The 16,028-nt window shown below is 36.6% G+C and overlaps 1 protein-coding gene across 1 annotated transcript; it reads right to left on the reverse strand.

Moving 5' to 3' along the window:
• Positions 1-4,058: 4,058 nt before the first annotated feature.
• Positions 4,059-11,958, reverse strand: LOC124160959 (rhodopsin-like). The gene is made up of 9 exons (XM_046537094.1): positions 11,750-11,958; positions 10,113-10,237; positions 8,404-8,642; positions 7,690-7,796; positions 7,406-7,512; positions 6,311-6,458; positions 6,082-6,192; positions 5,738-5,904; positions 4,059-4,552 (listed from the first exon to the last, which is right to left on the reverse strand). The coding sequence occupies exons 2-9, from the start codon at positions 10,235-10,237 to the stop codon at positions 4,426-4,428; spliced, it is 1,131 nt and encodes a 376-aa protein (XP_046393050.1). The 5' UTR covers positions 11,750-11,958; the 3' UTR covers positions 4,059-4,425.
• Between the last annotated feature and the right edge of the window lie 4,070 nt (positions 11,959-16,028).

Here is a 16,028-nt window from a genome sequence, read left to right on the forward strand (position 1 = left end):
AGGAAGCGACCGACAGCTAAGGTCATGCGCCATGAGGGCAACAAATCTCTGCCGCCGCCGGGATTTGAACCCAAACCAGCCAGAAGCCAGCACTCTGGTCACCATCCCAACCCGATCTCCCCCCCACCAAAAAAAAACATTTTTGTGATTTGGAGACCATGATTAGGTAATACCTTTCTTTGTGTGTGAAAGATTGGACCTCAAAATTGTCGGTTTTAGGGATTAATGCGCTTTAATAACATCGGTATACTTAGGGTTGCATGTATCGTAGCTCGTATGGTAATACATTGTCGCTCTATGTACTCTAACCCTGAAAAACTGTTACAACCAAAAGCAGATTTTCTCTTGTTGACATCTTTTGTGCATTTATATGTTAACATCTATTGGTTTTTCAATTTTTCTACTGGGTTAGAGCTTGAGTTAAGTGACGAGCGTCATTATTTCAAAACTACAGTTTATCTATTTTAACAAAAGGGCCTGTTTCTAATTAAGTTTCGATTTATTGCCTCATTTTCCTACAATGGTCATCACAAATCTTATATTCTGTCAATGGCATATGCCTTTTATCTATATAATCTATAATTACTCAGTTAAATCATGTAATGACTACATATATGATATTGTTTTTCATGCGTTCTAATGTGCGAAAAATCCACAGCGAATCCGCGAATGATTTTTTTCCCTGTCGATTTTTCGCACAATCTGTGCATTGCAGTGCTGTAGTTGGGCCGGTACGGCGTACCCCATGAAATCCAAACTTGTTATAAGCGTACCAGTTAAAATGTTTTCGCGGCCGGATGATAATACATGTTCAGCTGTTGGAATTTTTGGTGAGTACCGCCTGATTTTTTTTCCAACTACAGCACTGGTGCATTGTGGTTGACACCCGTAAAAGTTATCACCGTGGCCGGTCCACGTATGCTTAAATCATGCGTTCTAATCCTAATTGGAAGGTCTACTATCTTATTTAACCGTCTTTATTCACCCGTTACCTTAATTTTACTTACCTATATTAATCGAGGGGTCTAGTAGGTTAGCTTTTAGTAACGTTTAAGTAGGACTTAAGCGAATATGTAACCCCTCCTCTCCATATAAGCGGCAATAGTAGTGAAGGAAGTATGCGACCTGGAAACTGTTATTCACAAGTATGGAAGAAAAACAAAGAAATTTTTGCTTTTAAATATGTTTCATAAGTATACCCGTGGCGGTTCATCAAAGCGCTTGGTTCTTGGTACTTTTGCTTTGCTATTAGAGAAAAACATCGTAGGTTTGCTCTTTATCCTCTCTCAATTAGTTTCATTGTATGATTGTCGATTGAGATACAGTCACCAGTAGCTCAATTTATAAGATAGGAAACTCTTGTTAACATTTTGTTATGCATTCGACTGCTGCCTATGTATTACCTATCACAGGGTTCTAAATAATTTGAGCGTAGGCTTAGTGGCTAAGTATTGACTTAAGAGTTGCACAGCGGGAAATCTGAAATTAAAAAATTAGTATTGGATTAGGTAGTCTAAAATGTATGTTTGATTTCAAAAGTTTGTTCGCGTACAAAGTGATAAATATGAATAAAAATAGGAACAGAATGAAATTATATGATAAGATATTATCTGATTGTCCATTTACTCTTTATCCTTTTGTACTCCTGAAGTAGCTGTACTTCTTTTACTAGAGTGGTTTTCATTAGAACTAGATGCTCACAACTGTAATTTATTTTTCCTCGAGGAAGTTAAAAATATGAAATCTAGTTAAATTATGACATCGGTCAGATTATTTCGCTTATCCTAGCCATGCTTGGAAAATATATTCATTACCTTCATCAATATGTTCATTATTTTTATTTTGCTGATTTATCATTTTTGATCGATCATTCCGGAAACTGCTTGGGAGTCCGGACTGAATCTTTTATTGTTCTTACGACGTTGAAAATTCCAAAGTGCCATTTTAATGCAGGAGTTCTTGAGAGGTTGACTTAACCCTTAGCGGCCAACTCGTTACCCCATGCCGAAAATCCTAGTAATACAAAAACATAAGTCTATATTAGGACTACGAACCGGGTGCTTCATATTTTTTAAACGGATCTTCAGCTATCCTAATGATTTTTATCTGTCATTTAATAGATGGTGCTCTAGGAACTGGTCATATATGTGAGAACTCTGAAAAAAGCTTTTTTTCCGAAAAAAATCATTACTCCGCCATTATACATTTTTGAAGGCTATAATTTTTATGGTTGTACGCAAAACATATACCACTACCACTAAAAATGACAGTATTCGCCGATCTTGCAAAAAGTATATTTATTTTACAAAATTGCTGTTGAGAAAAGTGGAATCAATCGCATATTATAAAACTTGCTTTTCTGGGCTTCTATTGACTTTTAAATACATATTTACTTATATAAAAGTGAATAAATTCTATTTTCATGATATCTGAGCAAAACAAATTTATTGACCTGGACGCGTCATGCACAGCAGTTGTTCTTCGCTAGTCGGTCATCTACTGGGCGAGCATCCAACCTGTGCTTTTCTATCCTCATAAATTTTTATTCTCTAAAGGTTTTTTTTTATATTAAGAAATATAGGATTCTGCGTTTACGTACATGATCTTGTGCATTCATTTTTCACTTTTTCTAGTAAAATATCCGTTGTTTGTTGTCAGTAATTTTTTCTGTAATGGAAAGCTCGGCCATCAATTAGCTGCGTTGATATTTTTTGGTCTCCAAACGTGTGTTATGGATTTGTTGTATCTCTATTCAGATAGGATCAAGTCGGTTTTGTTTTGAGAGGAGGGGAAAGAGACTCCGATGACCGTTTCAGCGCTTAATATGTTTCCATCACATTTACTTGATATATTTGCGAATTTAATTTTCTATTTTATACCTGATTTCAGCTGGAATTACGTGGGAGCTAACATTTTATACAATTAGGTTTAATTTTATGGACGAAAATTTTCCATGGCTGCATTTGCAATTGGTCTCATTTCCTTTCTTTTTCGCTTCCACTTAATATGGTCATTAAACTATATAGTTTCGAAATAAATATCATCGTTTTACACCCACGTCTTTTTTAATTTCGCTACCATGATAATAAGAGTATGGAGTAAGAGTGATACAACTTCAAGTTAACTGATGGAGTTTACCATACATCTGTGTACTTGTAGTTATCGCAAAATTCATGCCTTCATGCATAGGATTAAAAAAGTCATCCCGAAAATTCCATCGGTTATTTATATTTTCGATTTTATTTTATTTGTCGTGAAAATTGATAGTAAATTAATCGGATTTTAATTTTAAATTAAAAGCAATTAGACTCTTCCACCTGATTATGAGTCTTAATTTCGAAAATTGCTCAAACAGTAAGGTGTCCAACACTGTTTGGTTATTATATCGAAAATTACTCAAACAGCTAGGAGTTGATATCTCTGATGATTTGCTGCTAGGCTTTATCCAGCAGTTCGGCATTTCAGTTTAAAAAATTTGATCATGGTTTAAGATCTCTGATAATTTGAAATTGTAAATGAATTACGAGCAATGAAGATTGTGAACTTCTGGTAGTTGTGGGTAAAATCCTGTTTAGTCATTAGCATTGGTTATTAAGGAAACCAATGAAATAGTTAGGCTGCTGATTGATCCTGAAATTACTTTCGAATACTCGATAGGGTAGTATTTCTGATTCTTGTGCTAACTACGGAAAATTGTATAGTTTTTCTTCTCCATAGGGAATTCTTTCAATGCCGTAGAAACATAAAATTATGTTTTCGCAAGTAGAAGCCCACGTTGCCCTGATGACGACGTTGGGGTTGCCTGAAGCTTCCATGGCCATATAAAACGAGAAAGGTTTTGAATTATAATTATAGGTGGAAGGATATATCCCCTTTAGATTTTTGACGATATTAACTCAGACTAAAAAACTCTTTTCCTAGGTTTTGGTTTCTGTCATCTTAATTGACTGCAAATTTTTTACCCTTAATTGCCCGTGATATCTGCTGTAGAGTACAGTCGAATTGCTAAACTGGGTGAGAAGAATAAAGAAACCATTCAAAAAAGAACAAAAATGAAATTTTATGAATTAAAAAGGCATTTTTTTAATTTCACGGAGAAAATAATATACACGGGGAATGTACAAAGGTTCGTTCGCTTGCACCTTTCACACAAGATTCTTCTTCTTCAACGTCTTCTTCTTTCGCTCGCACACTCATGGCGTCATCAAGAGTCCTGGTTGACGTATTCTCTCCACGCCAGTCGATCGGATGTGCTCACTGGGAGGCGCCGTTCCAAAGCGCCTCAGACCTCCGCGCTCGCTGCAGACATGATTCGTGAGGTGTCGTGGGGGTTGGAATGACTGGGGGCGATGGTTTTAGAGGAGTCGGTGGCTTTAGCGAGGGACGGGCGACGCCCATGTCGGGGGGCGGTCGAGTCGCTCCTCTTTAGGCCTTCTCCTCAGCGGAAGCGGCGGTGCCGGAGGACTGGTTGTCTGCAGGGGGTGCTGGCTCGGCGGCGGCGCAGGCCAGGAATGGCAGCTTCTCATTGAGAGCAGCCCTGTACTTGGGGTGGCTGTGTGAATCAGAAGAGGAAATAATTAGATCATTCGATATTGATTTTCCTACCAAGGAGCAATCAATACCCCAAGAACATCCAGAAAACATTATCGGCTTTAACATATGACATCCGTGCAATATCCATGTTAATCCAAGTCAGATTTTGATGGATATGTGTCAAATATTCAAACGATCCGCAAAACAATGTTTCAGCGATGTCCAGCAGTTTATATTACTATATATATTAGATTACCTCGCAATATATAATGGTAGATAATGATTAGTGTGGTTATTATGGTTATTGGTAATCCCCAGACATACAAACATTTGTACTCTTCAATTTGATAATTTGGTGCTAGGATTTATCCAGTAGTACGGCTTATAATCAGTTTTTTAAAAATGATCAAGCTTTAAGATCTCTGATAATTTAAAAATTTAAAGGAATTACTTGCAAGAAAATAGTGGATTTCTGGTTATTGTGGGTAAAAAGTATAGTCAATAGCCTTAGTTATTAACGAGACCAATGAAGTAGTTTGGCTGCTGATTGCTCCTGAAATGACTTTAATTTAATTTTTAGGGTGGCTGGCTGAAACTCATCAATAGACTTAAATTTGCTAGATATATTATTTAGAGTACTGAAACGGTAGCACTTAGTCCAATGGCAGCCCCAATCCATGTGTGGTTCTACCACGTCTTTACTTTCTATCGATATCAGATGAGAGATATACTATGCTAGTAACTGACATTTAGAGGACATTGCATTATTGTATTCAGTCATTTTGTAATAATAAAGTGTCTATTTAAATTTCCATTACATATGGGCTATTGTTGACAAATACCTGGATTTGGAAGACCGACAAAATGTTACTCTTTCTATGCTTTGCTCTCTATTTAAATTTTCTTTTTATTTATTCCCAAATGCCGGCTTAGATCGAGAACATTACATCTTTTATTTTAATAACACATACAGTTCGCTTTTGTGGCATTTGGGGAGGTTGTATCGGCCTTTTGGTGTAAGTTTCTAGCAAGAAGTAATGTTCACATTAGGATGCTAAATTGCTAAGGCACACCTGTTGTTATTTGCAATGAAGTTAATATTTTTTTTCTGTCAAATCTTTAGTTACTTGTGATGATTCGCTAATGATTCTTTACCAGGATTTGATTTGAATATGTATTTCCATTTTAGGTGCATAGCCCTCACCTGATACCGTAGACAATTGGGTTGTAGACAGCGTTAGCCTTGGCGAAGAGAGATCCCCAGATGGTCACGAGTGGGCTGATGGTCATGGTCTCGAAGATTCCGGCGAAGTTGATGATGAGGTATGGAGTCCAAGCCATGAACCACAGGGAGATGGTCATCAGGGCGATCTGTTAAAAGTCGTTAGCAATTGCATCAGACGATATATTTGATTTAAGAACCGTATAATTTCTCCGAGTCATTTAGCGGTTTTCTATTTCTGTTATGGTACATAATTTTAAGACATCAACGCATTCATATCAGAGGACATTTATATCAAAGAAAAGGCGAAACTATTTCAATATTACCTTGGCCAGCTTGCATTCGGCGCTGGTGTTCTGTGCCTCTGCGGATCGCAGAGAAGCAACGTTCATCTTCTTGGCCTGTTCCCTCATCTGCTTCTCGTGGGCAGCGACAGCCTGAAAAATGATGTTTGTTTCTCAAGTTACATTCTATCATATTTCAAGCGTAGTCCTAGCTTAATGTATTAAAAATTTTCAGTTCTTTTGCGAGTTGTAAGAATCCCATGTCACTTACCTGAACGATGAAGGTGTAGGAGTAGATGATGACGAAGAGTGGCAGCCAGTAGCAGAACACGGAGTAGACAAGGATGTAGCTCTTGTGGAACCAGTCCTTGGTCAGGTAGTCAGTTCCGCAAGCGGTCATGTTACCCTCTGGGACATACCTGTAAGGATGTATTTTTGTTTTTTGATGATGATGATCTTAACAGTTAGTTGTACGGAGAAGAAATCGTTTTTCCGCTATTTTTATGCGTTAGTGGGAAAAACAATGTAAAAATATGATAAAATTACGTTCAATGATCACCTTAAACGTTCAACCGTCGTCTCAAAATTTCTTATGATAGACGTTAAAGTGACGAATGTTTGTGCAAGCGATATTCATTGGAATATTTCTTAGATTATCTAAAGAGTGTCGGAAGTAGATGAATTCCACCTTCATTGTCTTTGAAAGTATAATACACAAACCAAGAGGGAGTGTGGCAAATATTTGTTTCTTAATTGTCAAACTATGCAGTTGAGGTAGAATTAGTATTCAGGGATTTATTTAATATCATTTATTATATCGCATGTAATTTTAGCATAGTTCTTGAATTTATACCGTATATATTTTAATGAGATATTTGTAATTGCGTGGCTCAAAGAAGTTAGTCAAACGTTCAAACAGTGAGAATGTTTTAATCATATTTTTTGGTTTAATGGGAAAAGATCAGTGAGAATAATTGAATGAACATTCCACACGTTAATATTCATTTAACTTTTTTCTGGTTTTGTTCAGAATAAAGTAGTGATAGAATAATTTTAGTAAGTTCATGAATATAATATTATAGGTGGTCTTTACCCAACGGGCAATAGAAAAAAGTGCATGCCCGTAGTAAGCTGTTATAATTTTGGCCTCTGAACTTACAATAGACGTTCTTTGCCTCTATGTTCAGTTTAATTCACTTCCGGGCTAGTTTTGAATAAGATGACGTATATCTTATATGATCTTCTCATGGTATACCCTTACCGGATAGTAAAAAGAAATTTCATGCATATAGGAAGCGATAATTATTTTGGTTCTGTGAGATGTACATATTTGAAGATATTAAATGCATTTTGCTGAATGACAAACCTGTTCCAGCCGACCATTGGGAAGATGGTCCAGACGGCAGCGTGTACCCAGATGAGCAGGATCCATGCAAGAGCTTTCTTGACCGTCAGAGGCTTGCCAGAAAGACCCTGAAAGTATTCCACCATTAAGAATTCCACTCACTACATCTTAATTATTAGTATTGAATCAATAACAGTTGTTATGATGTTTAATAGAGGCAATGTTCCTCATGATAGAGTTGATGTTCAAATTTGATTTAATTCGAGGTATGGAATTTAAATGATTGGTGAAGAAATGCTTTGTACCTTGACGATGACGTTGTATCGGTCCAAGGCGATGGAAACCATGGTCCAGATAGAGGTGCATCCGAAGAGCGAGCCAGCGAAAGCATAGAGCTCGCACATCAGAGGCCCTGAAACAAATTAATTCAAGATTATCTCTGCAATTAAGGTCGTACGAAAACATCGAAAATATTTCTATCTCTGATGTTTTTTGTTATATTATAGTTTTAATTTTTAATAGGAATTTGAAAGTAATCATAAAAGTTAAATCGAGCTCCTTATTATCAGTATTATTATGTTGTATCTTCGTATTTTGTGAGTGAAATACAGCTTGAGTTTGTAGGAGTGATTTAATATTAGTATAAACTTGCTCATTGAATCCCATAATTTATCAAAATTTTGGAGGTGAAGTAGACTTGAATTGGTCTGAGCATAAAATTTCCTCTATTTAAATATGTATTAAAGTGTGAGTTTCTAGAAGAGTTTTTATATTTTGCTACTAATTGATAGTGGTTTAATTATCAGCGTTCAAAATACAGCTTTTTACTTTGGTTCCGGTGTGCATGCTTTCGGTGTAAAAGTTAACATAATTCTTAATATTGCCAGCCAATTTTACGCAGGGAAATCATTTACCTACTAAGATCTTAAAAAATATTCGTTTCCAAGGGAATAGGGAATTGTGGAGATTAATTGATAATCGTTAATATTTTTTCACGCAAAGAATGAGGGAAAACTTACCAAATACCCAAGTTTCGTGATGGCAGTTAACCAACATGAATGGGCACATGACGACCATCATGAAGAAATCAGAGAAGGCAAGGTTGACGACCAAAAGGTTGGATGGCGTTCGGAGGGACTTGGTGGTTGAGAAGATGTAGATGACGACACCATTGCCGCACCACGACACAATTCCCAAGCAACCGATGACGAATCCCAAAATTCCGTGCCAAAGGGGGTTCATGGGAGGGAACTGGTACCTAAACGAAAAAACGCAGTAAGTTGTTAGTGGGGACTCCATGGAATTGGTTACTTTTCCGTGATTTAGTGAAAAATTTATTTTTCACCTTCATTCATTTTTCTTGAAATGCAAAATTTCCTTAGGGCTATTTGGGTGTGGCGAAGAATAGAGGAGAATTTGAGGGAGAGGAGGAGGAACAACAAAGTGCTGGGCATGGTGGGTGAGGAGAGGTAGCTTTTAGATGAGATACGGAGGAGACAGAAAGTATGGATGGACCGAGTTCTTAGCGAGGAGGGGATGTTGGAAACAGTGTTAGGGAGTGGAATGTTGTGTAAACGAGGGAGAGGAAGAAGAGAATATTATTTTTAGATAGAATAAAAGGGAGTAGGGCCAACTGTGAATTGAATAGGGAAGTTACGCGAAGGAAGGGAACGCTGCCAAAATGCTTCTTAAGTACTCCATGGATACCTAGGTTAATCGTTGGAATACTTAATAAATGTACTGAAATATAATTTTCTTCTGTTCTGTGCTCTCGCGAATAATTTCGTCATATTTTTACCTATTATCGTAGGAAAATAAGGGTACTGGCTCTTGAAATAGCTTTGCACTAACATGCAGGCGTTTATTTCTCTCCAGGGAAGATTATTTTAGCGTCAAGTAGTTTTCTAGCCCTTAAACCCTTCATCATGGCATTCATATTAATAGCATTGTTTCCAGTATGGAGTTGATTTTCTTAATCCGTAGAGGGCATTTGATTTCGATGGACTACGATAATTTCTGAACTTGTATTTGACCTTAAAAATGTAAATTGTAGAGGGTTTTATGCTCTTACTTTTCTTCATCTTTTTCGAACTTAGGGCGCTGATTTGAATTCGCGTGGTTTCAGTTTGTCAGCTGTCAATTACTACGTAGTCACTTCGAGCGCTTTTCCTATTCTTGCCAAGATATTGGAGACATCAACGCTCGATACCGTAGTGCTGGGAATTGTGATTTTTGGTTTTTTATCTGCTAGCATTAGCAGTCGTGAGTACTGACCAAATCATAGTAATATATCCTAGTAAGTTGTGGAAAGAGTATTGGTTTTGCACATTTGACCATGGTTGAAAATGCCAACCCCCCTCATGTATGAATCGCATCATAAAATTATTTTTAGTATATTTTATATAGGAATAGATTGCAAATGACAAACAAGTTCTGGTAAAAGGAATAAATTCTCTTGTTGCCTTGCTTATAATGAATCGTAAACAGAAATCTCGTTGATTGTGGAGCACCAAGCATGTAGTTGAAGTTGGAATCGTTTATGGAATGGTAGTTTGAGGATGTTTGCAAAACTAAAAGTGACAATATCATTAGATACTGTTTAATCTTGACACGAAAACGAAAATTCAGTCAATAACTGAACATATCACTGGCGTTGATGGAGTTTGAATCGTTAGCCGCCTATTGGTACATCTTTTTCATGCGTTCTAAGTTCTGAAAGTGTACTCACCAGTGAGGGTCGATCTTGGAGAGCATTTCAGGGAGCACCATGTCAACGACTGTGTGGTTGGAGTAGCCTCCGCCACTCCCCCACGCGGCCGCTTGTGGCTCACCCATGAGTGCTGATGATGCCATCTACGGAAGAAAGCGAAGAAAAAGATTTCTTGTGAGTTGGGGTATGATTGGATTCTATACCCTCGAAAATAAATATCCTTAAAATAATAAATGCAGTCCTTAAAATAAAAAACAGATTAATTTTTATGAATATAATAACTTCGACAGCTTATAAATTAAATCTAAACTCTAAATAATTCCAGAAAAAATTGTACTTAAAATAACACCATAATTATTATAAATGCAATAACTTTGACCGCAGATAAATTAAAGCTAAATTCGAGATAGTTCTAGAAGTCGATCAAAATATTTCTACTGTTGTTCTGTTCTTTGCTGATGCAGTTTTTCTACTGGCGGCCTGTTCAGTTCAGTGAGACTTCACTGCATCGTACGTAGGTAGCGTTTTAGTGTGACAATACAATCTCAGATTAGCTTTGGGGAGCACTATAGAGCTATAGTAATCACCCAACCGCAGCATTTTTCATGGTGTCTTCGGAGCCTCGATACAGACAAGAGCTTTGAAACTAGTATTTCTCCTTACATATTTGCCATTATCTGTTCTTATGAGCGATTGATTTTCACTGTATCTTTTTGATGTTGATAACTTAACGAAGTGTCTGACACACTGAGCGTTTGCGATACTCTCTATCCTCGGTAAAAATAAAACTTTTCCCCATTTTTCCGTCAGAGTTTTCGAGATTCAAATCTCAGCTAATAGCATATCTTTCTTTCCAGGCCGTATCTTTCAAAACTATATTAGCAGATTTTGTTATCAAGTAGTATTTTTTTAATTTTTCGTTTTCTTGAGATGAAAAAAGATATAAGGTACAAACTAAGCTATAGCACAGTATACAATTGAAGGTTATGTGATACTTGGAAATATTGCCAACTATTTCGACGAATTTTCGTTATATTTTGTTGTATCGTTCTATTGACGTGTCTCTTTACTATCGATTGAATGAACTTACAGTTTTTAAGGAATCCACAAATCATTTTCTTATTATTGTTAATAATTTCTGTAATCTTCTATATTATCTTCAGTTGAAAATTCATTGATATTAATAGCGTACGTGTATTGAAAACATTTACACAATATTCTTTTTATTTTGTAATTTACGAATTGCGTCTGAAGAGCTGAAAATAATTTGAAGACTTGTGTGGAGTGTTCTTAAAACTCGCCTCCTCAAATGAAAATAATGAGAAAATATAAGACTTTCACTGACAGTAGCTCAAATTTCAAACGAAGATTCACCGGCTCTTTCGCTAGAGGCACTCGAGAAATTCGCGACAGCTTTTTTCATTGTTCCACTCATCATAAACCAGATTATTACATTTCTGCGTTTCAGGGACTAAATAATTTTTTTTAGTTACAAATCTTATAAAATGCGATTGAAGTTATGTTTTCGACAATGTAGAATGAATATTTTCTTAAAAATAATGTCCTAAAAATTATCTAATAGAAAAATAATCGAATCAATCCAAGGCGATGACACTATACAGTATATGTTGGTCCTCCCTTGGACTCTTGCTTACTTCTGGTGTGTAGTAAGGAATGCCTTCTTCTGAGGTCAGTCCACCTGCTGCCGCCTAGCGGGCTGGATAGATAAAACCGTTCACTCGAAGGATTACGGAGTGGTCGAGTTTTCCCCAAACGGGTTGGCCGAGATAGTAAAAAGGCAAGGCGGGCAGGCTCTGAAGCGTAGGTCAACTCTCGAAAGAGGCACGCTACGTCTCTGACGGTTTGTCTCTTCCGACAGGGACGGTTATATAGGCAGGAGCAACCCTTCCCCTGACACTCCCCTCTGCGTCCCCGCTCTTTTTTTGAGGGGCTCGTTGCTGGTTCGGGAAACCTCTAGGTGGTGGTGATTACTCCCACACCACTCAAGACTCAAATTCGTGGGGTGGGGAGGCAAGTGCATGCGGCATTTGTGGAATGCCTGTGTACAAGGATTATGCCCCTCCTTCCATCTTCCAAGTGCTCCCTCCTCTCCTACTCCGCCTCCAACTTCCTCCGCACTCCTATTACTTCGCCTTCGAGTCGTCTTAAAGTCGTTGAAATGCAAAAATAGAAATTATCCCTACCATCGGAGCGAGACCTAGGTAACACAGTCGACTTTGTTTAGGCGTCCTCGTGTCCTCTTTGGGAAAAAAATTGCCGACCTAGCCGTTTAGGAATATTGGGGCGTTTTAGTTCTACTTTCGTCTTAACTCAGGGCTGAGGTGAATGGAATTTGGAATGAAAAAAGGAGTGCTTTAAGTTTTTTGGTTACTGAGGACTAGTTATTAAATTTTGAATCAATTTCGCTTGTAATTGTAGTTGGAAAAATGTCCCTGGAAAGCATTTTGAAAGAAAGCGAAAAATGAGATGATATAGTTTAATTAATGAATATTTATTCAGAAATTGATTTGTTTTTTAAAAAGAGCGATGAGTCCTTTTGTTGAAGGAGTTAACCCGCTATAACCGAATTTTGCAATTAATATCAAAATTGAATTGTAAATACTTTGAATTTTAAGTACAAAAGTAAGAAAAACTGAATTGTAATTAACGTCAAAAATGTAGAAATTGTCAGCACTATTCAGGAAAGATTTATAGTGTTCTTATGTAATGTTAAGTTTAACGGCGAAATATGTAGCTGCCACAATAATTATGATTGAGTAGAAAGTGGTGACATTGAAAAAATGAGAGGTCTTGAAATTTAATTTCTCCCGGAAGCATCTCTGTGTTAGAAAGGGTTAAGAGCTCTTAAACAAGGAACGTATGTTGAAATAATTGGATTCTCAGTTCAAATTATTATCTATCAATGCAGTGAAGGAAAAAATCAAATTCCGTGTGAATAATGTGAGCGTAAGGAATGGTTAACTTATAGGCTTAAGTATATATCCCTGCTGGTAATGTGTCATAATCTCACCATCATTTATGGGGAAGATATACGGAATTTATTGTCGCAACTGCGGTGGTTCTTATATATAATTATTAATTAATCGTAGTAATTCGGTATAATTAGTCAATGTATGTAAGGAACCAATTCCACAGGCTGTATTGTGTGCTTAGGACTCATTATAATACAAAAATCACCTCCAAAAACTCAATTTTATCCACATCAACAAAATCTGAAATCGTGTAACCAGGTAAATTTCGTTCTCCGTTAGTATTCGAAAATCAAATTTTTGTACTCTTGGTCGAGATTGAGAACGCAACGATTTAGTCTTATAATTTTTTAAAAGTTCTCTTAATAATGTAAAAAATGTAGTTCTAATTGAGTCAACTCCAAATTCAAGGAACTTTCTTCGGCGTATTTCACATTTTAGCATCTATCGTGAATCGAATTCAATTGAAACCAAAAAGGAAATTAACTTTTGGTTTAGGCAGTAATATGTTAGTCATAAGCGTTTTCAAATAACTGAAAGGGCTTAAAAGTATATCATATTTTCTTCAAAGACAATAAAAATACTTTTTTCCATTAGGTTTTCATTAAAATGCCTTTTATGGAGTCTGAAAAGGTGCTTTGTGTACTATATTTATTGGACATCTTCATTTATACTTCTGACTTACAATTAGTTTTCTAAATTTTTGCTACAAGGTATTGCAGTAACCCTTCGACCTCAATGTAACACTTTAAATTGAAGCTACACTTAAATGATTTGAAAAATTAAATCTACCATTTACGATATTTATCATTGTTTGAAATGAGCATTCGTGAAATAAATTACCATTGCCATTATTTCTTGCTTGAAATAACTATTCAAACCTCGGAAAAGGTCATACGAATACTTATTTTTGCTGTGACTTCAAATTGATATTTTGGATTGATATGATTAGAAACGAGTAGTCATACATCCATAATTTTTGAGGTGTCAAACTCCAGCAAATTTACCTTACGAATTTGCAGTTTCTTAATCTTTCGTAGTGACTGAGAAATCATTTTATGTATGAATTAAAAAAAATAATTTGTTTGCGTACAGGACGATGCCTTCATTGATTATTACCCACCATAGTTTTCACTCATAATTTTTTCTTTGCGCCATTATTTTCGTCTTATGTTACTTCGTTTACTATGGTTTTCTTAATTTTTCTTAACTTTACCAATGATTACTTTCTTATGTCAGTAGTATGAATAATAATTAATATTGGAAATTTTAGCTCTCTTTTTTCATTTGCGTTTTCTCTCTATTTTTTGGCAAGCTGTATGATTATTTGATTCGCACAAATCCTCGTATATTCAACTGGAAAACTAGAGTTTAGCAACCTATTTTTTGAGGAAAACAATGTAGTAATAAGGTCACTTGTCAGTGTCAAGATATCATAATCAGACCTGGAAGTCAATGTGACTTACAGCTTGAGATGGCAATAAAAATAATCAAAGCAGAGAGTATATTATTGGTGTTTTGCACCTAAGGTCACTCTATTAGGTCACACCTAAGGTCACTCTTCATATTAGGTCATTGTGTACAACCATGGGAAGTGATTTACGAAAGAAATCCTCTCTGCATTATTCTAGGTCATTCAACCTGTTTTAGTATTCGTATGAGTATGCACTCAGTAAAAGCTTCATTTCATAAGCCGCAACAATTTGAATCTTTTACTTGTATAAAACTGCTTACTTTTTAATTGTAATCAGTCCTCCTTAATAACAATCAGTCCATGGGTTTGCTTGGTGATATCCTCACGTGGAACACGCGACATAGGGGCAAGCAATTTATGCTCCAATCCATAGGTTCTCGCGTATGGCGGGATCAGTCCTAGGTGCCTTTGCCCGCCCTATTAGATGACCAGAGACGCGCCTGGTCAAGCAAAAAGACAATCCGACAGCTGGCCCACTTATTCAACGTGGCTTAATTACATGAGAATTCAAATTTATCAACCTCTATTTTTTTAACTAATGGCTATATTTTTTTTATTGCCGTATTTATTACTTCTGTAAAAGAGGGCCCTAGCCAAGGGGAAGAGGGGGCTGGATTTTGGCCTCAACTGGGCCAGTGAAACAAATTAATCTAATCAAATCCCAAGATTATACGGACGCAGCTCTGCAAACAGCCAGAATTTTCACCTCCATCCATCGTGCAACGTCTCTTCTACCTTACTTATCGTTATTTTTCTCATGAAATGCCACTCGTCCTATTGACCAGACCTTTGATGATTTTTTCGTGATGCCATCATGTTTCATGATTGAGCGATTAAGTTTCCACATCTCTTTATTTAGGATACTTACTTATCAAGGTGGATCATGGAGTCTCAGTCCGCAGAAAATTGGTCGGATTAATCAATTAAGGAGTTAGTGTGAGAAATGTTCGTTTCCAATTTTGCAAATGGCTCTTTCAGGCGTTTCAATTAAATATTTATGTATAAAAGAGGACGTCTGTCTGTCTTTCCGCTATGCGCTTCCATACGACTGCACGGATTGCAACCAAAGTAAGAGAATAGGTGCATATCATGCTCTTAAACCCCTTAGTAATACTTTCGGTTGCGTCCGACACGTTCTTTACGTTATTTTCTCTTTGCCATTTATTACGTCACGTCATACAACTTCTGCAATTGGACATCGGGTAGGTACACCTCTTGGCACGCATAAAGGGAAAACTTAACTCAAAGGATTCTACGCGTAAACCCTCTTGTTAATAATAATAAAATGCTTTTATTCGGGCGAGGTTGAGACTAAGAAGTCCCCTCTTCCACCTAACCCCTCCATAGCGTCAATGCAAACATTAAAAAATAGTAGACAAACGTTTACAATACAAAGGATATACAATATTTGTGAAATGTCAAAAATATGAACAGCTGTACGTGAAAATTTTGTGGAAAAAAGATTTCTGT

Source organism: Ischnura elegans, chromosome 6 (assembly GCF_921293095.1).
Source record: "Ischnura elegans chromosome 6, ioIscEleg1.1, whole genome shotgun sequence".
In the NCBI taxonomy this organism is placed as follows: Eukaryota; Metazoa; Arthropoda; class Insecta; order Odonata; family Coenagrionidae; genus Ischnura; species Ischnura elegans.

What these genes read in the sequence shown, in the direction of transcription:
- LOC124160959 (XM_046537094.1), bottom strand. Translation starts at nt 10,237, where the DNA reads ATGGCATCATCAGCACTCATGGGTGAGCCACAAGCGGCCGCGTGGGGG. An exon ending in TCACGAAACTTGGGTATTTG is followed by an intron (nt 7,797 to 8,403) that starts GTAAGTTTTCCC and finishes AATTTGTTTCAG; the next exon opens with GGCCTCTGATGTGCGAGCTC. An exon ending in GATACAACGTCATCGTCAAG is followed by an intron (nt 7,513 to 7,689) that starts GTACAAAGCATT and finishes GAATACTTTCAG; the next exon opens with GGTCTTTCTGGCAAGCCTCT.